The sequence below is a fragment of the Poromitra crassiceps genome (assembly GCF_964638095.1).
Source record: "Poromitra crassiceps genome assembly, chromosome: 19".
Classification (NCBI taxonomy): Eukaryota; Metazoa; Chordata; class Actinopteri; order Beryciformes; family Melamphaidae; genus Poromitra; species Poromitra crassiceps.
Genome location: NC_139646.1, coordinates 12545806 through 12569788, shown reverse-complemented (window position 1 = coordinate 12569788; position 23983 = coordinate 12545806). Strand labels below are relative to the sequence as shown.

The following is a 23983-nucleotide window of genomic DNA, read 5'->3' as shown; positions in this document are numbered from 1 at the left end:
ATTAGAGAGAAAAAGTGACAGGGGAGACAAAGGGCAACTTTGGCCCAGGACCATGTGCACGTAGCAACCAGGCGACCTCATGCAACTCAAGCCCATTCGAAGAAACTATATCTATATCTTTCAATACCCCAAGTTTAACAGGTTTAGAGACGTTTTCGATATCTTCAATCTCTGTGAGATGTTCAGCTGTGTAACACTGGAACAGAACCATCGCCAAGGCAACGACAGAACATAATTCAACTGAATCCATTTCAGAGAAAAACATGACATTCTTAACTCATTTCCCGCCAGAGTTTCAAAGGAAAAGTCGTCAGCCACCACCAGGGTTTCTGATAATTTTCACTAATTTTCCAAGACCCACAGAATATTTTCTTCTATGACTGTAAACACTGAATATCCCAAAAGAAAGAAGAGAGCCTCTACTTTCATAGGGGGAAAAAAAGTTTGATTCTACCTTCATCCGTTCTTTAGTTATTATAGTTACCCAACTTCAACTCACTTCCTGTCATTTTGGAGGTTTTCGGCAGGTCTGATTCTATTGGAGTCAATGGGAAAAGTCAACGTGATCTCAGATTATGACAGATTCTTTCGCCCCAATGTTCATTAAAGTAACTATTCGGCCCATTCTCCGAAGCCACATATCTTCTGAATATTCTGACACTGACACTAAAATGGCATTTTTCAGACAAACAGATCAGGAGAAAATTAAACTTGTTCTAGACCTGTCTCTATCTCAGCAACACACTCTCGCAAGATTTGGCAACAGGGACTCATGTTAGCAGGGAGCAATTAGCTAAAGCTAAAGCTGAAGTTCGTTGATGTAGTAGCTTTTATTTTATTTTATGGAATATCTTAGTTTCAACTGTATTGAGCTAACAACGTTTATGTGTGTGGTTTGTGTGGAGTTTGGAAACTCACAATCTCTATTTCAAATCCAATAAAAATCGAGAAAATATATCTATGATTTGTAAATCTTGTTAGCCTGTAGTTACAGGCTAAATTCACTTCTTGCACTCCGTAGTTACCCTGTAAGTACAGGTGTGGTACCCCGTAATTACCATATAAGTACAGATCTTGTTACCCTGTAGTTACAGGCTAAATTCACATATTGTACTTCGTAGTTACCCTGTATGTACAGGTGTGGTACCCCGTAATTACCCTATAAGTACAGATCTTGTTACCCTGTAGTTACAGGGTTATTTGCGGGCTGTATTCTAAAGCATTACGATTGTAAGAAGGGGAAGTAATATTGTGAGCACGTATTTGGGATTAAGGTTGTTTGCTATAGTTGGAGAATGGAGGAATGTTCCTTTAAGAGAGGTGGAAAGAAAGCGAAGAAGAAGAGTGGGAGAGGAAGTAGGATTGTTGGTTTAGACTCAGACGTGTGTGTAAGGTGTGCAACTGTACCTGTTACCTGAGTAGTTGATATAAAGTTCCATAAAAGCTGATCGTCGCCTCCTGTGAACCCTGTATAGCTGTGCAACAGAAGTGGAGTGATAAAGAGCTAAGGGACAATTCAATACTAGAATCAACTCCGTGATACCAGGGAAGAATCCGGTATTACACTGGTGGCAGCGGTGGGATATGGACATTGCTTCAGTGTCTCAGTGGGTGGAGCAAGGGAGCAGGCCCCCGAGGTGGCGGCTCCCCTTATCTGAAAAAGTTGTGGACCCCCAGTATGACAGACTGGTGATGAAGGATGAACTCCTTTGTCGGAAAATTCACCACAAGTCTCAGAAGCGCCCTCTTTTCCAGGCGGTCATTCCCACGTCACTCGTTCCTCAGGTCATGCAAAAGCTTCATGGGGACCCAAGTTCAGGGCACTACGCATATGAAAAGACATTGGACAAAGCAATGAGACTATGCCACTGGCCACATATGGCAAGGGACATTCTCGCCTTCTGTCAGACATGTCTCGCCTGCCAGACACGTCGGTCCCCAGTCCCACGCTATCAGGCGCCCTTGATACCTATCCAGCCAACACGTCCTTTCCAGATTGTTGCAGCCGATCTTTCTGTGCTGCCCGTGTCAAAATCGGGCCACCGCTATGTGCTGGTAGTAATGGACCTTTTCTCTCATTTTGTGAACCTTTTCCCATTGAGGGATCAGACAGCACAGTCGGTTGCGAAGTGCATCTTTGAACAATATATCCGTCAACATGGGGCCCCAGAGTCTCTGCTCTCAGATCAGGGCAGGCAGTTCGAGTCTGAGTTGGTAAAAACCCTCTGTGAGTTCCTGGGGGTGCATAAACTCAGGACAACGGCATACCACCCTCAATGTGATGGAGCTGTGGAGCGGTTCAACCGCACAATGAAAAATGAACTGGCAAAGCTGCTCTTTGAAAAAGGGAGTGACTGGGATGAGCACCAGCATCAGGTGGAGTTGGCGTATAATACAACAACCCATGCAGTAACCGGCTTCACACCATTCTTGTTGCTACACGGCCGGGAGGCAAATCTTCCTTTGGATATTCTGCTTCAGGGCCGCCCTGCACCACCACGGCTACCCTCCCATGACTCCCCAGCACAGTATGCCGACTCAGTGAAAAAGAGGCTCTCTGAGGCTTTCTGGACAGTGGCCAAATCAAATACTACGGCTAGTCACAAAAACAGTACTATGACAGACACTTTAGATACTCCCCTTATGAGAAGGGAGACTTGGTTTGGGTTAGTGACCCTGCCCGTGACAATAAGTTGGCCCCACTGTGGACTGGCCCGTATAAGGTGTTGCGTCCATGTCATGCTCCAGATGGGCACCCCCCTGTGACCTTTGAGGTAGTGGCCCCGTCAGACCCACGGGCCAACCCGAGAGTTCTACACTACAACCGCCTGAAATGATACTGTGCTCCTGCCTCACCCTCCCAACATGGGGAGGAGCCGTCAGTGCCTCTGCAAGCCCCTGCGACCACAGCGGTTCCACCATTGACCGCATTGGCAGGCTTCCTGCCTCCTCCTCTTCCTCCTGCTTTTTCCTCAATGGGCCAGGAGCGAGTCCCCTTAGCTCCTGATCCAGGCGGTAACATGGTGCTACCAGACCCCCCGCGTGGTTCCACAACTGGCCCAGCTCCACTCCCCCCCCCCCACTTAAAAGCTGATCGTCGCCTCCTGAGTCCTGTGAACTCTGTATAGCTGTGCAACAGAAGTGGAGTGATAAAGAGCTAAGGGACAAGTAAATACTAGAATCAACTCCGTGATACCAGGGAAGAATCCGGTATTACACCATGATTTGACCTCAAGTCATTTTTCAGAGACCTGCTGCATTGTCAAATTGTGCACGCACGCACGCACAACACACACACACACGCACGCACGCACGCACGCACGCACACACACACACACACACACACACACACACACACACACACACACACACACACACACGCACACGCACACACTGTAGTCAAATGTAAAAAAAAAAAAAAAACTTTAGAAAACATTAAATCTAGCTACAGTATAAAGTAAATAGGCTTTGTTTATTACCTACGCTACATTCCATTGAAGTAGCGGGCGGACAAATTTTGTTTTTGTCCCGCCCCATGCTCATTATAATTCGCCACCAAATCTGTCGATCACCAGTTTCCCTTCTCCCATTGGCTGGAATCTCTCTCCCACAGAATGGAATGCGGCCGTGGTTTGGTTGGGGAAGGTCCATGGACGTTACGCCGCTATTCAGTCGGTGTCTTTTATTGATGCTTTCCCCCTGACATTTCCATGGTAACTGTCCTGTCCTAGTTCTTCTGAGGCGCTGTCCTGTCCTGTCGTGCACACGGTGTGTGAGTGAGGATGGAGCTGGAGGAGAAAAACCCAGACCCCAAATACGGTGAGAAAACACTCTTTCTGCTTTTCCTCTCGCTGTTTTATTTGAAGAAATGGAAACAATGACGGCAATGCAATGGATGGATGGGTGTGGACCGCATGGGTCTCACGCAGATCTATGGCATCCTCATCCCCTAAACCCGGCTTGTTTGTCAAAAGTAGTCTAATCTGTAATCTTGGATAATGTGCATGTGCTCAGTTTAGACCTTTTTCATTGGAAAATACGGAGTGGTTGAAGGCGTCATGGACGCTGCTGCATCGGGGTGGATATTGAATTACAGTAACGTTAGTTTGCCTATGCTATGATACAAACCAGACGCATAGCTTCAAAGAAAAACGCAACCTGACAGTTCAGCATAGAGTTTATTTCATTATGATATTGTTGTTGTTATTATTATTATAATATGGCATATTGTACCATTCTACCACTGATAACTATATAGCCTAAAGTAGCCTCATATAGATTGTCATCCACAACCGAGGCCTGCTAATAGCCTACTATACCAAAGAAGGTTGACATTTAATTGAACTGTGTCAATGGACAATGTCAATAGACAAACTACAAGAAAACATTAAGACATTTAAGGTGCAGAAGGGAAAAGTATTCACATTAGCCTATGTCTATGAATCTAGGCTATGTAGGTTAGCTGTTTTTTTTAAATGATCAACTAGTCTGTCACAACCACCATGTGGTTTTCTGTAGGATTACATATAATTTCTTATACACACCCAAACAGCCGTACAGGTGTATACACTCACACTGATAGTCATTGTTTTTGTATACATATTATGGAAAACTCACACTCTATTACAGCCATCAAGATAGATGTGACTCATTGCAGATTGCTGTGTGTCACATTTTGGGATTTCTCCCTCAAGACCAGACAGGGCAGCCTGTCTGGTGCAGTCCTGTGCCTGGGCTGGGTTGTTGTTCATATGGACTGTTGAGTCATGACGTTTTCGTAACTCGTGTTTTCCTTGCCCTATAATACCGTGTCAGTGCCATTACATCTGAGAATGGCCATAGACCGCTCTAGCAGAAAACCCCCGTCTCACACCCTGCATTTCAGTGGGAGGACAACACTGACAAACCGCCACACTTTTCGTATTCTTTCACAATGTAAGGTGCTTACAGTAGTAAACCAGACCACACCCACAATATCTGAGTTAAGTGCACATCCTCTCCAGCCAGAGGATCCTTGGGGTGTTTCCTTGTCGCTTTCCTGTTACCATGGAAACAGCGTGGCACCCCGCCCCCACATCCAGCGAGAGGTCAAAGACCATGACCCTTTTAAGCTGGAGTTAAAGAAGGCCTTTTCTATGAAGAAGCGTGCTTCTCTCCCAGACACCAGACACAATTCCAGCTCTGTTTCACCCTTTGTGTTCTATCTAAACGATTGGCCAAATAAACAGAGCCTACTAGGATGTTTGGACCTGTGGATCCTCCATGGCTCTCCTGCTACACTCATATTTTCCCTCGGTGTGTTGGGAGTGTGCAGAGCTGGGCAGGCTGCAGCCCGCTCGGCTCTACCCACTCAACAGACAGACTCATGGGGCAAACCAGTCAATAGTGAGCTGGCAAACACTCAGATGCATACACTGCACGAGCGCACACACACACCACACATGCGCACGCACGCACGCGCGCACACACACACACACACACACACACACACACACACACACACACACACACACACGTCCTAAATACAGTATTTCACACTGATCTATTGTCTTTCTGACTTGGCTGTTGGTTTGGGAGGATCAGACAGATGCATGTATGTAAACCTTTATTTATTCAGGGAGGGCCATTGAGAGCAGGCTCTCTTTTTCAAGGATGCCCTGATTATAACACAAGATACTGTATAAAACACATTACAAACATTATAGTACAAAAAAACACATTAAATATAAAATCACATGAAAATCACAGGCTCAGATAAACAACAAGAGTATGTCTAAAAGCACCCTGAACGTCTCCATAGAGACAAATCATCCTCTAAAGCACCCTGAATCTCTCCATAGAGACAAATCATCCTCTAAAGCACCCTGAACGTCTCCATAGAGACAAATCATCCTCTACAGCACCCTGAATCTCTCCATAGAGACAAATCATCCTCTACAGCACCCTGAATCTCTCCATAGAGACAAATCATCCTCTAAAGCACCCTGAATCTCTCCATAGAGACAAATCATCCTCTAAAGCACCCTGAACATCTCCATAGAGACAAATCATCCTCTAAAACCACCCTGAACATCTCCATAAAGACAAATCATCCTCTAAAAACACCCTGAATGTCTCCATAGAGACAAATCATCCTCTAAAAGCACCCTGAACATCTCCATAAAGACAAATCATACGTCTCCATAGAAACAAATCATCCTCTAAAAGCACCATGAACGTCTCCATAGAGACAAATCATCCTCTAAAAGCACCCTCAACCTCTCCATAGAGACAAATCATCCTCTAAAAGCACCCTCAACCTCTCCATAGAGACAAATCATCCTCTAAAGCACCCTGAATCTATCCATGGAGACAAATCATCCTCTAAAGCACCCTGAACATCTGCATAGAGACAAATCGGTCCAGAGTCCTGCAGCCTCTTCCATCTATCAGGACCGTCAAAACTGAAAACGGTCTTTCCTGCCACACTGTTCATACGTGGTGTGTCTCTAATGTGATACCCTGTCCCTGTAGCACTGGAACTCAAGAGCCAAGACAAATACAATGGAAGCTTGTTGCCTGACAAAGTTTTGTGAACAAACAAAAGACAATGTTGCTCTCTTCTTCGAATGGTAAGGGAAGGCCAACCCACTTTTACCGCTTTTAAAGAAAAGCCCGCTTATATACTCTCTCATTTTTTTAACGCATGTGTTAACACTGAAAATAGGCCATTGACACTTTCACATTGCCTTCCCACCCGGGACAGCTGTTCCCCTGGAGCCTGTGTTTCAGCGGATGGGCTAACTTTCACTGGACACATCCCTGACTACTAGATACAGTGCTCTCTTTCTCTCTCGCCTTTCTTCACAATAACCATTTTGTGTCTAAAAGGCAGGAAGTAACACAGGTGCAACCAAAACATTAATGAGGGCCCCGGCACTGGAGCCTTTAAATGGATTGGGAATTGGAAACCCCCCATTAATGTTTTGCTTGCACCTGTGTTACTTCCTGCCTTTTAGACACAATATGGCGGCTGTGAAAAAGGTAAATTCTTAACTAGAGACCACAGTGACAAAGTGACAAAGAAAAAAAGTGACAAAGAAAAAAAATCTATCTGTAATGTCTTCTTGTATGTACAGCGCACATGCGCGCACACATGCAACCACAATGGCCACTAACCCATTATGGTAGCCAGGGAGAGGGTCATCTGATGCCCTCTGGGCCCATCAGTGGATCAAATCAGTCATGACATCATCACTTCCCTTAAGACACACTTGCACTTACACACACACACACACACACACACACACACACACACACACACACACACACACACACACACACACAAACACACACACACACACACACACACACACACACACACAGACACACACACACACTCTCACACACACACACACACACACACACACACACACACACACACACACACACACACACACACACACACACACACTCACTCATCCAAACAGTCAGCCACTAGTCTTACCAGAAATATATGATATTGTCAGCAGACCAAAAAGACCAGCTCACCCCAATTTTAGCATCTTAATGCTTTTTTTTTTAACCTTTATTTATACAGGGGGAGTCTCACTGAGAGCAATGGTCTCTTTTTCAGGAGTGCCCTGTGCAAAAGTAGTGTAATAAGTAACGAGTTACTCTACACAGACAGTAATATTGTAAAGTAGTAACGCATTACTTTCAAATGAAAGTAACTAGTAATATGTAGTATATTACATTCTGAAACATAAACCATAACAGAATGACAGAATGGAGGGAGGTGTGAGTGTTTATTTTAATTTTCAAGTAGTCTAATTAGTCTCCACTCCTGTCCTGTCCTCCACAAAGTATTTTGTGCAAATGGTGATGCCACCACAGATAGAAAAGTGCCTGGCCATGCCATGGCATTGCTCTGAGGAGCGGAGGGTTAGTATCTGGGGAATAGATCTAGACTGCGTCAGCATCAAGAGGGAGGGAGTAGGGACAAGGACTTCTGCACTGGGCATGTGTAGGTCAATGCTCAGTATTGTCTTCCACAGTATGGCATGCTGTGGGTCCATCACATGGCAGTGGAGGTGGGCAGGTCATGTGCCGAACGTGTAGGACGCTCTTCATCTCACATCCTCTGGACATACGGCTCGTCTGCACCGCCTCATATCTGTCAGGCTGCAGGCACGCACATCACACACCATAACCCAGTCATTAGCCCTGTTCACAATGGTTCACTCATTCACTCACTCCGGTGAGCAAAAGCTACCAGAGTCCAATTCCTTGTACGTGTACATACTTGGCCAACAAATCTGATGCTGATTCTGATTCCCCACGTAGTGTTTATCATAGAGTGAACTATATGGGATGGGGAGCGATCAAACGAAGCTTCTTTGGTAAACATGACCGCATTGCATTATGGTATATGGGTGAAAATGTAGGGTAGATTCGCTGTTGACTTGAAATTGCAGTGCATTATCTATACTTTATAGTGGACCAATATAGTGAATCAAATTAACTGTTGAGAATTCGGACACTCGTAAAAAAGAAAAAAAAAGAAAAGAAAATGGCGACGAACACACTATATAGTCCACTTCCACTATTTCTGTAGCCTAATAGGGAACGATTTCGAACAGAGCTAGAGTCTTGTGAATGCTTCAAAGTCCTGTGCGTTTCAACGAATGTGCTGTGTGAAGTAAAGTCTAACTTGACTCATGTGGAGGCGAATTATTTGACAGTGCTGGGAAGGGAGGGGCGAGTGTGTTCCACATGACGGCAGGAAAAGACGTCTAGACTAGAAACAAGAAGTTGAGAAATCATTGTGAGAAGTCCAATAATCTCTTGAGAGTAAGAGCAGCAAACTGTACAATCTTAGCCCATGAAGAATTATTCTCTTTATGTTTGTTATTTATAGACATCACATGATGATGGTAGCCTAAGCATTGTCAACTGCTATATAGTTAGAGTCAAATATATTTTTGTCAGGCAGGCTGACTGCTGGCCTGCATCTGGCTATGTCGGCACGATGGACGATGGCATCGACCATCGTCGATGGGCCGACCCCCATCGACCTCTGAGCCTCCTACATCGGACCATCGTGATTAATTATCTGTCCTAACCCTCTGTTCAAATAAAAATGTTGCAGATTTAATCATAAAAAAGGCCAACTCCACTCAGCCGCGACGCACGGGTGGCATTAAGCAAGCGTACCCTATCCCCACTTCAGAGAAGCGGTAGAGCAGAGAGGAGGATAAGCAGAAGTTGGTTGTGTTGTTGTTAAAGTGTTAAGACAAAGAAGAAACTTCACGTTCTTTCCTGTTTTCAACCCAATGTGAGTAATGTTACAAGTCTTCAACTGTGAATTCAACCGGCCTGTTTCCATGAAGTCGCTCCATTACATACTGTGTAGGCTACTGCTGCTGTTTCTATCTCTCCTTAACGTCACCTAATGTTAGGTTCAAAACAGAGCCCACACGAGTCTAACGTTGGCCCGCCAGTAATTCTGCCCATTTTCTGGCAGCTAGTTAAATTCAACACACACATTGGTCAGGATCTGTAATGTAACGTTATTTGTTTTGCGCCTTTCAATATTGCTGGTAGTAGTGATAGCCTACTGTATGAGTCGCCTGGCTCTGTGCTGGAGTAGTAGCCTATCCAAGCCCGCTGGTCTCTCATGACATGATAGATAGAGTACTTTATTAATCCCCTGGGGGAAATTCTTGTGTTACAGCAGAAGCCAGTGTCAGTACAGCTCAGTAAAAACACACAAGAGAAAGAGTCTAGTCAAAAATAAACATAGAAACCATGTCAGAAACATGTAAGGAAAGCACAGCATTTAAATTACCTATCTACAATAAAGTTAAATAAAATAAGACATGTAGAGCTCAGCTGTCCTGTTGTAAACCTGAACTTGCATTGTAGCGGCGCAGCCAAACAGCACCGCAATGACTTCAATCATTACATATTACATCACATATACATTAATCCCCCCCCCCCCCCCCCCCCCCCCCCCCCGTCAACGGCGATTAGGGATGGGCATTTCTAGCAAAAACACTATTCGAAATTCGCTGGCCACAGTCGACTTTTAATCGAAATTCGAAAATAAATAAATAAATGTAAAAAAAAAAAAAAAAAAAAAAATTGGTGAGTGAAATGTTGCATTGTCTCCCCTGATTCTAAGTCTAAGGCTTTATTAATTAATAGAAAAAGCTTCTGCTGTGGATTTTTAGCTCAAACAAGCATTGCACCACTGAAGTAAAGAACATGTTACATGACATTGACATTTTCGAAAATAAAAAACAGTTTTGACAATCATGAGTGGTTCATTAAATATTTAGTAGGCTCAGGTCTGAGTGCCAAAGGGGTGCCAAAGTCACCCCCTCTCCCTCTTCATGGGATTTCATCCACCATTCATTTTTCCATAAACCTTGCTTAAAATGCGTATAAAAATTGTTTTACTTGCTCAATCCAAGCGATTCGACTATACTTAGAATCAGGGGAGACAATGCAACATTTCACTGGGGGGAAAAAAAAAAAAAAAAACGATTTTCGACTTTCAATAATAAAAGTCGACCTTGATAATAACAACGATTATTCGAAAATTCGAAATTCGATGCCCATCCCTAACGGCGATGCCATCGTCCATCGCGATGTTTCACTGTGGAACCATCGCGATGGCTATTTGGGTGACCTCGCACAACCCTAGTCTTTACAAATAATGTCATCGTCAGTGGTCGACAGCCTGACAATATATATATATATATTTTTTTCAAATAGTTTTTATTCGTTTTTAAACAATACAAACAAGAAAAAGCAAACCCCATAGAAGACAGACAATACAAAATAGGTGCAAGGTTGCATGATGTCATACGTGTATACAATCTCCTGAATATTTGTGATGCAATGACAACCAAGTGTAAAAATAATAATAATAATAATAATAATAATAATAATAATAATAATAATAATAATAATAATAATAATAATAATAATAATAATAATAGAGACAAGGAAAGAACAAGAGGGGGGTGGGAAGAGGGTAGGGTAGAGCTGTTGGGGGCTACTAATCTAAAGTTCTTGCGTCAAATTCCTTATCATAATAATCTAAGAAGGGGTGCCAAGTCATTTCAAACTTTTCCAGAGAACCCTGGACTGTGCATCTGACTTTTTCTAGCTTAAGAAATGACATTACCTCACGAATCCAGCGTGAGTGTGATGGAGGTGTGGGCGATTTCCAGCTAAAAAGAATAAGCCGGCGAGCTAGTAATGTTGAAAAGGCCATTAGATCTGATTGATGTCTGGATATCCCACTGTTGCTAGGGGCAACCCCAAATATTGCAGTAATTGGATCTGGGTCAATCTGTTTTTGACATATATATGAGAATGTATTAAAAATGTCTGACCAGAATCTGTACAATTTTGGGCAAGTCCAAAACGTGTGGCCCAGAGTACCCGGAAACTGATGGCATCTGATGCAATTTGGGTCTGAGCCAGGATCTGACAATATTTTTGCCCGGCAGCCAGATGGCGGATGATGTCATCAGTAACACACTGGCATACAGCTAAATGTGTTTGAGTATATAACCACTTTGCCTGCATATGTGCTTAATAACCGAGTTGATCTGCAACGGAAGTTTCTAACAGCTGCCACGGAAGGAAACGGTGAAGATAGTTTTTACCATGCTGCTCGTTTCCACTGAAGTCTGTTTCCCAACTCGTCTCGCACCCAGAACTGTTACACTTCCTGTACGTATGTCAAATAGACCACACATCTTTTGTTGCCGTGGTGCCGCTCTTCTCTCACTTCCCCCATCAATACTCCCTCGCCGACAAAATAGAGCAAGTCAAACCGAGAGAGCAGGGAGAGGAGGAGGCAGAGCTCATACAAGCTTGAGTTTTTCTGAGAACGGAAAAAGGAAGCTAAGAGACGTAAAGACACTGACGAACGCAGCGCACTGAGAGAAGTCTACACCGCTGTCCATGAAAGCCAGAGAGAAAGAAATAACGGTGGAATGACGAAACACAGAAAAACCGGTACTGTAATAACCTTTCAGTGGACAGATTCTGCCCACTGCTTTTGATGTATGAGGCGAATGTGTCAGTGAATACTTGATTGTTGACATGATCAGTGCTTGCTATAGAGTGCTGCCTTCACTAACCGTAATGGTTACTAGACTGGTTTCAAATAACTGTTACACATCACCTCGAGCAGACTAGCTAGCAGTTTAAAATACTCCAGTGAGTGAAGCCTTTTAAGTTGTACAGTTGTGTCTCTACAATGGGTAAGAAGATTCAACTGTGTGTGTGTGTGTGTGTGTGTGTGTGTGTGTGTGTGTGTGTGTGCGTGCGCGCGTGTGTGTGTGTGTGCGTGTGCGTGTGTGTGCGTGCGCGTGCGTGTGTGTGCGCGTGTGCGTGTGTGTGTGAGCAGACTAGGCTGGGCTTGGCTCAAGATGCCACTGTGCTGCCCGTAAGTGTATTTGGAGGATAGTTGAGTTGAGCAGCCAGCAGCCGCATGAGGTGAGAGTGTGGCTAACGTGAGAGGATGTTGGTTTCACTCACATGACAGGATATTTCAAGTATTGCACTGTTTTATTATGTATGTTGCAAGTCTGATGTATACCTTCATGCACATTGTAAGACCATATGAAATCCATTTTATTTATTTATTTCCAAATTCCATTTGATTCCCCCCAATACACTTTTCCCATTTCGAATTTAGGGGTTAGGGTAGATTTTTAGTTTTAGTTTTTTGATGACGTTTCCCTCTCAGCCAGGCTCTTTGACATGTTTCTCAAAGTGATGATAACACCAAGTTGTGAGGTGACCTAAGGTTCCCGTGCACAAGAGACCGTCCTCACTGAAAACACCCCAAACCAAGAGGGGATTATTTATATAGGCCTATTTTATGAAATCATTGCCAAATTATGAAAACATTTGCAATATTCAATTTTTCATAATTCCATTTTTATTTCCAAATTCCCTAATTCGGTCTGTTTTTTTCTGCGTTGTGGAAATCATATGGGCCTAACATTGTTCTCCTACCTAAAGTGTTGACTCACAGTGTGTTAGCACACAATGATGTCACCCTGCCAGCTGAGCAGGCGTGGCTGCTGTTGCTCCTCTCCTGTGTCTGAGGTGTTTCCATGGTGGCTAGAGGTGTCCACGCACAGGGAGCCATTCTGTGGGTTGTCCCCATGGGGAAATTCATCCTCAGCATTTGACCCATCCTCTACTAGGAACCTTCCTAGAACCAGGAGCAGTGGGCAGCTGCAGTGCAGCGCCCGGGGGACCAACTCCAGTTATTTTGCCATTGCCTTGGTCAGGGGCACTGACAGGAGTATTAACCCTAACATACATGTCTTTGATGGTGGGAGGAAACCGGAGCACCCGGAGAAAGCCCACACGATCACGGGGAGAACATGCAAACTCCACACAGAAAGGACCTGGGACGGACCGGGGTTCGAACCCGGGACCTTCTTGCTGTGAGGCAACAGTGCTAACCACTGAGCCACCGTGCCGTCATCCACAAGTGTTGGCTCACAGTGTGTTAGCACATGATGATGTCACCCTGCCAGCTGAGCAGGCGTGGCTGCTGTTGCTCCTCTCCTGTGTCTGAGGTGTTTCCATGGTGGCTAGAGGTGTCCACACTCCACACACAGGGAGCGCTCCGTCACCAGGGAGCCATTCTGTGGGTTGCTAGGCATGTCAGTCTGGCAGAAGAATCCTTTTGTTGTGGAAAATGCCCTTGCTTGGTCAACACATGCACTGACTGTTCATGAAAACGGTTTTGTTGTGGCTGCCATCTTGATGCCCAATTTGATGCCCTCTATTTGCTGCGCAAAATAGTATAAAACTAAATCTTAAATTTCTCAAAAAGTACAGAAAGTAGCAAAAAGCTGAATAAGACTAATAAAGTACTAAAAGTGGTGACCCGTTTAAAGTTTGAATGGAGTGTCTGGTTTAAAGTAGCCTATTAGAGTAGTTCAAAGAGGGCATGGTTTTGAACAGTCATAGACTTACATTGGAAAAACAGCTACTGTGTGCTGCGTTCAGGCATCAAGATGGCCACCACAACAAAAACAAACGTTCTGTGCAAGTCATGAATAGATTGTACTCATATTCATGCATCTCCGACCCACACAGTAGTAAGAACTGTCCACAAAATTCACAGTTCGGTTCGGTTCGCAGTGGTGTCACGGTTCAGTACGTTTTCATTATAGCAAAAAAGTAGAAATGCCAGAGAAATGTCCTTGATTTTAAAACGTTTTGTTATTTTACTTATTTATGTTATCTAGTTTAAATTTTGATTTCATTTTACGACAATGTTTTGTCTTTTTCGTTTCAGTTTTAGTTTACCATGATATCCCTGTAGTGTTCAGCAGTGAACAATGCGTTTCGGTTTTTCGGTTTGCAATGCATATTGAACGGTTCGATAGGAATGCGCGTATTGTTACACTCATAGTAAGAACCTTTACTTTTCTAAAGTTAAAATATCATATTCATATGAAATATACTGTAAATTATCAGGAGAAATGGGGTTTAGCCTATTTATTTAATAAATAAATCTATGATCGTCACTAAAGTGAGCCCACTAGATTTTGGTGAAGTAGTCTGATGTCATGCATTCTAGTTTAGAGGCATGAGACATGAGATAGAAGTTGGAAGTCAGTCACAGATTCAAATGGTAGGAGAAGACAATAACAAAACATGTCTTGTGTCCGCAGGGGAGTCCAGGAAGTTTGACCCTAACTTCAAAGGACCGATTCACAACAGGTAAGAGTGTCTGTGTTTCAATCTCTGCTGATCATTCTGCACTTTAGTGTAAGGCAGGGGTTCCCAAACTTAAGAATGCTGCGGTCCACTTTGAAATCACAACCCTTTAAGCTACGAGCAACTTTTTCGATTGTTATTAAACAGTATAATTACAATATTGATGCATCACATCTTACCTATAATAGTAGCTGAGACCAAAGCCGTGTGTATCTGAGATTGCTCCCTTAGGTGATTATTAAGTCTATGTCTGTCTAAACTCGCGTCAACAGGGGGCTCTCTAGAGCAGAGGTTCTCAAATGTTTTTCAGCCAAGGACCCCTTACAAGATAGAAAATATACCGGGGACCCCCTCATTCTGATTTGTGATTTTGGGCTAAGCTTAATTGTTTCCACGGTAACGTGCTTGACTTTTAATTTGATAGGTTTGTTATTAGAATGTAATCCATGAACCATTTTAGATTTAAAGCATAAACTATTTTCGTTGAACTATGAAGATTTTGCAAAAAAAAATATATATATTTTTGACCGAGGGAGGGAGTTCGTTCCACCATGTCGGTGCCAGGGACGAAAAAAGTCTTGAATGGGACGCGCGACTATTGACTACATGTAGTGGTGGAGGGGCGAGGCATCCAGCACTAGTGGAGGGGTGAATCTAGGGAGCAGTGTGAGGGCTGGAATCTGACGGATGCATCAGATGAATATGCCATATCTTTTGGCCAAAAATATATATATATAGAAAATAAAATATATATATATTTTTTTTTTTATTACATTACATTTACATTACGTCATTTAGCAGACACTTTTGTTTTGTCCAAAGCGACTTACAATATCACAATTTGTCAACAGTACAGAAAACCACTATGCAACACAATCAATGACAGCCAAGATATTTTGATAGACTAGCACCATGTAGGAAGTAGTTTGAGAAGGAATAAGTAACATGTAGCATTTTATTTTTTAATAATTTTTTTTTTTTTTTTTTTTTTTTTTACTTGCAAACTTTTCGCGGACCCCCTGGCAAAGTGCCACGGACCCCTGGGGGTCCGCGGACCCCCATTTGAGAACCACTGCTCTAGAGAGACCGACTATTAGAGGTAAGATGTGATGCATTGATATTAAATTTATACTGTTTAATAACAATCAAAAAAGTTGCTCGTAGCTGCTTTAATCACAACTCTGATCAACACACAATGCTAAGATGATGTATTTCCCTATATGTTTTTTTATATTATATATTTTTTATTTCATTAAAGCAGCTACGAGCAAGATTTTCGATTGTTATTAAACAGTCTAAATTTAAGACTGATTATCAGGCCGGTACATGGCCTTCAAATCTAGTTTGCTGGGACTCTGGTTTGTGGGCCGCAATTTGCCCGCAGGCCGGACTTCGGACTTGTCTGGCCTAGTGGGTGTTATTCAGGTTAAAACAACTTACAAACAGAAACTAAAAGCTTTGTTGCAGGGCAAATCATTTGTTTATGGCTACTTATAAAAGAAAATAAGTCACACATTAATGAAGACAAGCCTAGGTTAATGACTAGTGCCACGTCAAACTAAGTGCGTTGTTTACTGAAAATCACATGACTTACTGGAAAGATGGACTGAGAATGAAACCTAAAATTACTTTATAGTGACATTTTAATTAATAATTGATTTTTTTGTAGTTACATTTCACTGATAAGTTAATGCTATCTCGCTCCCCAGTAAAATGGGGAAAGCCTAGGCTCTAATGTCATTGTTTTTCATAAAGGTTATGCACGTTAACTTTTGAACTGTTACAATGAATGAAATTATGAAATTATAAAAGGTGGAGATGTTACAATGAATGAAATGATGAAATTATAAAAGGTGGAGAAGATTAGTAGCCTCTATCCCACACCACTTGTAACTGTAGCAGCTGTAGCTCAGGAGATTCAAGATTCAAGATTCAAGATTTTTATTGTCACTCCATGGTACAAGTATCACGTGTGAAATTCTTGTGCTGTGAACTCCGTTTACAACATCGTACAAATATAACAGGGCATTTGAGTGCAAAAACAACAAGAGACACAACAAGCAATAAGGCAGTATAGTAATAAGACAAGTCAGAGACAGTGGCATATTCACACACATGTCGTGTGCATACTTTAAACGTGCTTAAACATTTTAAATTCGGCGTATTTGACATACAGGTGCCAATAGCATATTCCTTATTAAACATACAATTAAACTCTGCGTTTTAAATTTGGCGTATTTGACATACAGGTGCAAATAGCATATTCCTTATTAAACATACAATTAAACATTAGACATACGTAATGGTAGCAGCTACAGTACGGTACAGTACGGCTACTTCACTATTTGTGTTTGTAATTATACTGTTTAATAACAATCGAAAATCTTGCTCGTAGCTGCTTTAACAGAGCATGTGAACTTGGGCAAAAGGGAAATTAATTAATTAATCCATCCACATATAAAAACATTTCGGCAAAATACCCAAAAGCAGATTGCCAACATTTTCTCCCCCTACTCATCAGAAGTATTTGCATGCATAACACATTTGTTGAGACAAAATGTGATGAGCAACAACAGAAGAAATCAATCCACAACAAACTATTACTGCTAGGCTGTGAAAAATGCTACTTTATCTGTAAAGGGGAGACTTCTGGTACCCATTGCACCAATTTCCATTCAGATAAATTGAGCTGAGAGGTCAATGGGCCCCTTTGAAATAGTTTTCCCTCGCCCAAATGTAATCTATGTTTGGAGCGTTATTTAGCCCCTTTCCCGACAAGCTAGCATATTATTCTTCAATGGATGCCTGAGGTCTTCTAGTTTCTTCTGATAACAGGATCTCCACTGTAGACCACTCGCAGCCCAGCTGCAGTACCTCCACGGCCCACTAGTGGGCCGCAGCCCACAGTCTGGGAATCACTAGTCACCAATAACAGTCTGTCTCACTCTACTCTCCTCTTTTATCTGTTGACCTTTTCTCCTCTCCTCTGCTCTCCTCCCCTTTCCTCTCCTTTCCTCTCCTCTCCTCTCCTCTCCTCTCCTCTCCTCACATCAGAGGGTGCACAGATGTCCTCTGCTGTATTCTCTTCTTCGTTGCCCTATTGGGCTACTTTGGTGTGGGTATCCTAGGTAAGATTATACAGTACACTGCTGCTACTACTGTATTTCAAATACAGCATACAGTATTATGTTTACCTGTCATCCATCATGTGTAGGCTACTTACTGTAATCAGTGCTCACTCTGAAACTCAAAACTATATTTTGGATTCTGTCTTTAGGGGCCCCAGTGTTCTACGATTGTTATTCAATGCTAAATCCACTTTTCTTCTGCCTCAGTATGAATGATTTCTCTTCTCTTCCATGCAGCCTGGTCCCAGGGAGACCCGAGAAAAGTCATCTATCCCACCGACAGCAGGGGGCAGTTCTGCGGACAGGCGGGAACACCTCTGGAGTGAGTCCTCTCATGCTTGGACCCACTGATATTAACAATCACCGACAGTATTTATGTGTCCTTGGAAGTCTTCACGTTGAGATTATTTTAGAAAAACGGCTTGTTTATATCTCATAGAATTATATTATTGTTATTCTGAGTGATACTCCGCTTTTAGGCCTTAGAAAGAGAAAAAGAGAGATACATATCTGTTCTGTCACTGTTCTTACACAACAGGAAGAAGCCTCTGCTGTTCTACTTCAACATCCTGCAGTGTGCCAGTCCTCTGGTGCTGCTGGAGTTTCAGTGCCCGACCACACAGGTCAGCAATAAGATCTACTATATCAATTAAACTGCATACTTTTTCCTTTTCATGTTTTAAATTTGCCCTGTCTAACAATGTTGTTGTTGTTTTATTTATTTATTTATTTATTTATTTATTTATTTATTTATTTATTTATTTATTTATTTATTGATTGATTGATTGATTGATTGATTTATTGATGATGATGATGATTTTATTTTATTTCATGTTATTTCTTTCTTTTTTAATCATATGTGATGCTGATTGTCATTACTTTTATGTTGTTATTTGCATGCAGGTATGTGTGGAAAGCTGTCCTTTCAAGCACCTTACATTAGTGAAAGCCAAGTTAGGCTTCAGCAAAGAAGACCAAGACTACTACAAGCAATACTGCAAAGACGGAGTGGACTTCTCCATGGTAAATAACCGGATAAGTAGATGATTCCCATTCTATGCATGTTTCAACTGATTCTGTGAAATGTAGTTCTAAGAAAGCACAGTGAAGGACTTGTGTGTTTCAGGCCACTACTGAGATCCTGAAACAAGGCCTGTGTCCCTCCATGATCATGCCCAGCAAAGCCTGTAAGTGAATGTCTCCTGCTTATTCACTTACTCTTCATCCTTAAAGGGATACGCCACGTTTTGGGGAGTTACACCCATTTGCCATATCACCCATACATAACCAAGATACACAATACCTTTACCGTCACTCTCCGTACAGTATACAGTGAGCGTCAGTCATCCAGTTAGTTAGTATTGGGCTAAATGGTACATTTCTTTTTTTTTTTATAGTATTTATTTTTGAGCAGGGAGCATTGGCATTACAGTACAGTAACCAGTGTAATTTTCTTTCTTTTTTTTTCACATTGAAACATCGCAACCAACACATCTACCCTCCTTTGCCTCCCCACAACCCAATCCCATTCCAACAGAAAAAATAAATAAAATTAGATAATAAAATAAAATAAGAATAATAATATACATACATAGACATATTCATATGTATATGCATATACACACGTACATACAGTAAGAGGTAGTATAACAGTGAAAACAGTAATAACTCAAGTTGTCAAAGTTTATACTTGCAAGCATCTGGGTCAAGTTGGCGTATTTCGGTCTCATGAGGCCAGAAAAACACTGCGCGGCTGTGAGTGTGGTGGGCAGGCAGCAAGGTATTCGTCCATCCCTGGGAGGGCCCAGGCCCTTGTTCTATGGAGCCACGTCGTCTGGGGGAAGACCATCTACGTATTCGATCAGCGGTCTCCAATGTGAATAAAATTTGTCAGAGGAGCCCCGCAGAGTGAATTTAATTTTTTCCAATTTAAGCAAAAATAAAATGTCTTCAAGCCAAGCTTTAAATGAAGGTGGCTGAGAGGTTTTCCAAAGAAAAAGAATCCTCCTACGAGCAATTAACGAGGCAAAAGCGATAACATTGGATTGGGTGACCGACATATCTAGCTCATCCGGTGGTCTACCAAAGATTGCAATATGAGGGGATGGACAGATTCTCACCTTCAGAATGTCCGAACACATATTAAAAAAGGAGTACCAGAAACCAGATAGTTTGGGACAAGTCCAAAACATATGAGTCAAGTTACAAGGTGCTTGTGAGCATCTCTCACATTCATCAACCACTTTATCTGGGTAGAATTTAGCCAGTTTGGCCTTACTATAGTGAAGTCTGTGTACTACTTTAAACTGTATCAGGCTAAGTCTGGCAGAACTAGAAGAAGAGTTGACGCCTCGCAAGGCTTCCTCCCAGAAGTTGTCTGAGAAGGACGTCTGCAGTTCACTTTCCCAGCTCTCTCTGCTTTTATTGATGGCCACCACATTCACTGGAGAGAGGAGATCATAGAAATAGGAGACATGGCCCCTGGATAGAATGTCTGCCTTAAGCAGTAGATCTATTCCACTGGGAGGCGGGATTTGAGGAAATAGAGGGGAGTGGGTTCTACCGAAGTTTCGTAGCTGAAAGTACAGAAGAAAATCTGAACAGGGTAGGTTAAAAACAGTATGAAGTTGATCGAAGCTGGCAAACACACCGTCTATATACAAGTCTCCCAGGCGGCGGAGACCTCTTCCCTCTAAAAGTGAATAGTAAGGGTCTGACTTAGCAGGCAGAAATAGGTGGTTGTTGCAAACCGGAGTCGCCTGAGGTAAAGAAGACCAACCAAAATGACGCCTGACCTGTGCCCAGATCTTAAGAGAGCTTATCACGATGGGATTAGAAGTGAACTGTGAGAAAGATACGGGTAGGGTGCTACACGCGAGAGCCTGAAGTGATGTAGAACGGCATGACATGGCCTCAATCTGACACCAACTACTTTGGGGGGAGGTGAACCAGAGCATGATCTTATGCACGCTGGCCGCCCAGTAGTAGCCCATGAAGTTTGGTAAGCCCAGTCCGCCATGGGACCTGTTCCCCTGTAGTAACAACTTGCCAGCTCTTGCGTGCTTGCCCGCCCAAATGAAAGAAGAGAGAATACCATCGATGGTAATGAAAAACGATTTAGAAAGAAAAATGGGCAAACATTGAAAAATATATAAATATCTAGGAAGTATGTTCATTTTAACTGTTTGGACTCGACCCGCCAGAGAAAGAGGCAGGCGATCCCACCTTTGGAGGTCTGCTTTAACTGAGGCTGTAAGGTTAGTCAGGTTCTTATCCTGTAATGTACGGATGGATCGAGTGATTTGAATGCCGAGATATTTAAAACCAGAGTTGCATAATCTAAAAGGTATTGACGTGGATGGAATTATGTCGGCCGGTTTATTAATAGGGAGGCACTCACTTTTTTGAATGTTTAGTTTGTATCCCGAAATCGCACCGAAGGATTTCAAGACTGACATGATGCGTGGGATACTGGCTAAGGGATCACATACATATAAAAGGAGGTCGTCAGCATACAACGAGACCCTGTGCTCCGTGCCCCACCTCTGGATCCCTTTCAGACCCTCTTCAGTCTTCAAAGCAATCGATAGGGGTTCAATGGCGATGGCGAACAATAGCGGTGAAAGCGGACACCCCTGGCGTGTCCCCCGGGCAAGCGAGAAAAAATCTGAGCGTTCAGTATTGGTGCAGACTGCCGCCTGAGGGGAGGAGTAAAGTAGTTTTATCAAAGAAATTAAGTTAGTTCCAAAACCAAAATGCCGTAAAGAGGAAAATAAATAGGCCCACTCCACCCTGTCGAAGGCTTTTTCAGCATCCAGAGACACAACCATTTCTGGCTCAGTAAGAGATGACGAAGTGTGGATGATACTGAGAAGCCTCCGAATGTTTGTAAAAGAATGCCTCCCTTTTATAAATCCAGTCTGGTCTTCTGATATAATTGATGACATAACTGACTCCAATCGCAAAGCGATGATTTTTGCAAGTATCTTGACATCTACCGGTAGCAGTGAAATGGGACGATATGACGCGCAGCTCAGTGGGTCTTTACCTTTCTTAAAGATCAAAGAGATAGAGGCTTGAGAGAGGGTAGGTGGTAGAGAACCCTGCCGAAACGAATCATTAAACATATCTAAAAGTAATGGAGCTAATTGAGTTGAGAATTTTTTGAAAAATTCAACCGGGAAACCGTCTGGACCTGGAGATTTACCGCTCTGCATAGATTGTATCGCTTCTTTAATTTCGCACAGTTTGACCGGAGCATCGAGAATCTGTTGATCGCTACTCGAGATCTTAGGGAAGGATAACTTATTAAAAAAAGAAGTCAAAAGAGTGTCATCGTTTGGAGGTTCAGACATGTATAATTGAGAGTAGTAGGTTTTAAAGGTGTTATTAATCATAATGGGGTCAGAGACAACAGAGCCTGATTCATCAAGTATTTGAGTAATTTGATTTGAAGCTTGTTTGGCTTTTAGTTGATAAGCCAAGAGACGGCCCGCCTTGTCCCCGTATTCGTATGTAGAACCCCGTGACTGGAAGAGGAGGCGTTCTGCCTCCCTAGTTAACAAGAGGTCGAGCTCAGTTTTCAGTATCAGCCTATCCTTGTATACGCCAGAAGATTGATTGTTTAAAAGCAAGATATCAAGGTTAGCGATAGCCGTTTCTAGCTCCTTTTGACGTGCTCTACGAAGTTTATTAATATGTAGTGTACGTGAGATAATTTTCCCTCTAATGAAAGCCTTAAGGGTTTCCCATAATAGAGATGCAGAAGTCTCTTCATTTTGGTTGGTCTCACAGAAAAAGTCAATAGATTCAGAAACATATTTGCAATTGTTTGCATTGGTAAGGAAGAGAGGGTCTAAGCGCCAGGTTCTGAATGCCTTAGGCTTCAATTTAAAGTGGAGATCCAAGATCACAGTAGAATGGTCAGAGACAGTTATTGGGGAGTAGTGAGTGGATAGAATAGATGAAATAAGTGACTTATCAATAATAAAGTAATCTATACGTGTAAATGAACGATGTGCATGGGAGAAGAAAGAATATTGTCTTGTAGACGGTACATTTCTAACAGCGCCAAAAAGCTCTGTGTACATGTTGTGACTCAGGTACTCACCACACGATGAACTAATAATCCATAGTTACGTGAAACGTCATTTTCGTAGTAAATCCCCACACAGAGTTACTTCCTTGTTTGCCTATACACAGCGCCTCCGCTGTACACCTGGCAGTCATGTTTAGAAAGTAGTTCCTGCTATATATTTACCTTTAAAAAAAAGAATGTTTCTTGGCATTTTGGATTAATATTTCATCTCGTGGTGAGTACCCGAGTCACAACATGTACATAGAGCTTTTTGGCGGTTAGAAATGTGTGTTTTTGGTGACTTTGAACGGCGTACCGTTTCGTCCAATACTAACTAACTGAACGACTGTAGCTCACTGTATACTGTACGGAGAGTGACGGTAAAGGTATTGTGTATCTTAGTTATGTATGGGTGATATGGCAAATGGGTGAAACTCCCAAAAAGTTGGCGTATCCCTTTAAGGTCCCTTCACACCAAGAGTGATAACTAAAGATAACTGTAAACTGTAACGATATATTGTCGCTCAAGCATTCACACTAAAACATCAATAATATTCATGAATATTCATAGCAAAATGGAAGACGATTACTGACTTTGTCTAGGGTGTCCTATGTGGTCATAGGCAGAGCCGCATAGATAGAAGAGTCCTGACATCTCCATTCACTCCAATGGACCAGTTTTTTTCCAGGAAGTAAGGTCCTGGAACTCTTGAGTAAAAAAGCAGCACTGTCGAGTTGCAGCAAAATAGACAGTTTGTGTTGTACTTTGAAAGGGTTTTTCATCCCTTGAATCAAATTGTACATTATCAGCTTTATTTTAGCATGCAAAAGTAGCGCGAGACCCATTCCTGGCTGTTCATTGGCTAATGAGTCTCGCATTTTGGTCCTCCGCTGACGCCACTCTCTCTCTAGAGGACACTAGTCATAGGGTGTTTATAGGTGTTTGCTAGAATGTACTGCAGTAGTAGTACAGTAGTAGTAGCAGTACTAATTGTACTAGTAGAAATGGATGAAGTCGTAGTGG

General features: G+C 42.5%; 1 protein-coding gene across 3 annotated transcripts in view; it reads left to right on the top strand.

Annotated features, from left to right (window-relative positions):
• The first annotated feature begins 3723 nt into the window (after positions 1 to 3723).
• Positions 3724 to 23983, top strand: part of slc44a2 (solute carrier family 44 member 2 (CTL2 blood group)) — a 31313-nt gene continuing 11053 nt past the window's right edge. Inside the window, exons 1-7 of one of the 3 annotated variants that reach the window (XM_083655388.1) lie at positions 3724 to 3819; positions 14709 to 14757; positions 17809 to 17882; positions 18120 to 18204; positions 18421 to 18505; positions 18786 to 18905; positions 19009 to 19069. In XM_083655388.1, coding sequence (XP_083511514.1) covers positions 3783 to 3819; positions 14709 to 14757; positions 17809 to 17882; positions 18120 to 18204; positions 18421 to 18505; positions 18786 to 18905; positions 19009 to 19069 — 511 coding nt within the window. In that variant the 5' untranslated portion in view covers positions 3724 to 3782. Of the gene's footprint in view, positions 3820 to 11851; positions 12019 to 14708; positions 14758 to 17808; positions 17883 to 18119; positions 18205 to 18420; positions 18506 to 18785; positions 18906 to 19008; positions 19070 to 23983 lie in introns of those variants that run through there. The other 2 variants (XM_083655390.1, XM_083655389.1) reach the window with 2 other exon arrangements.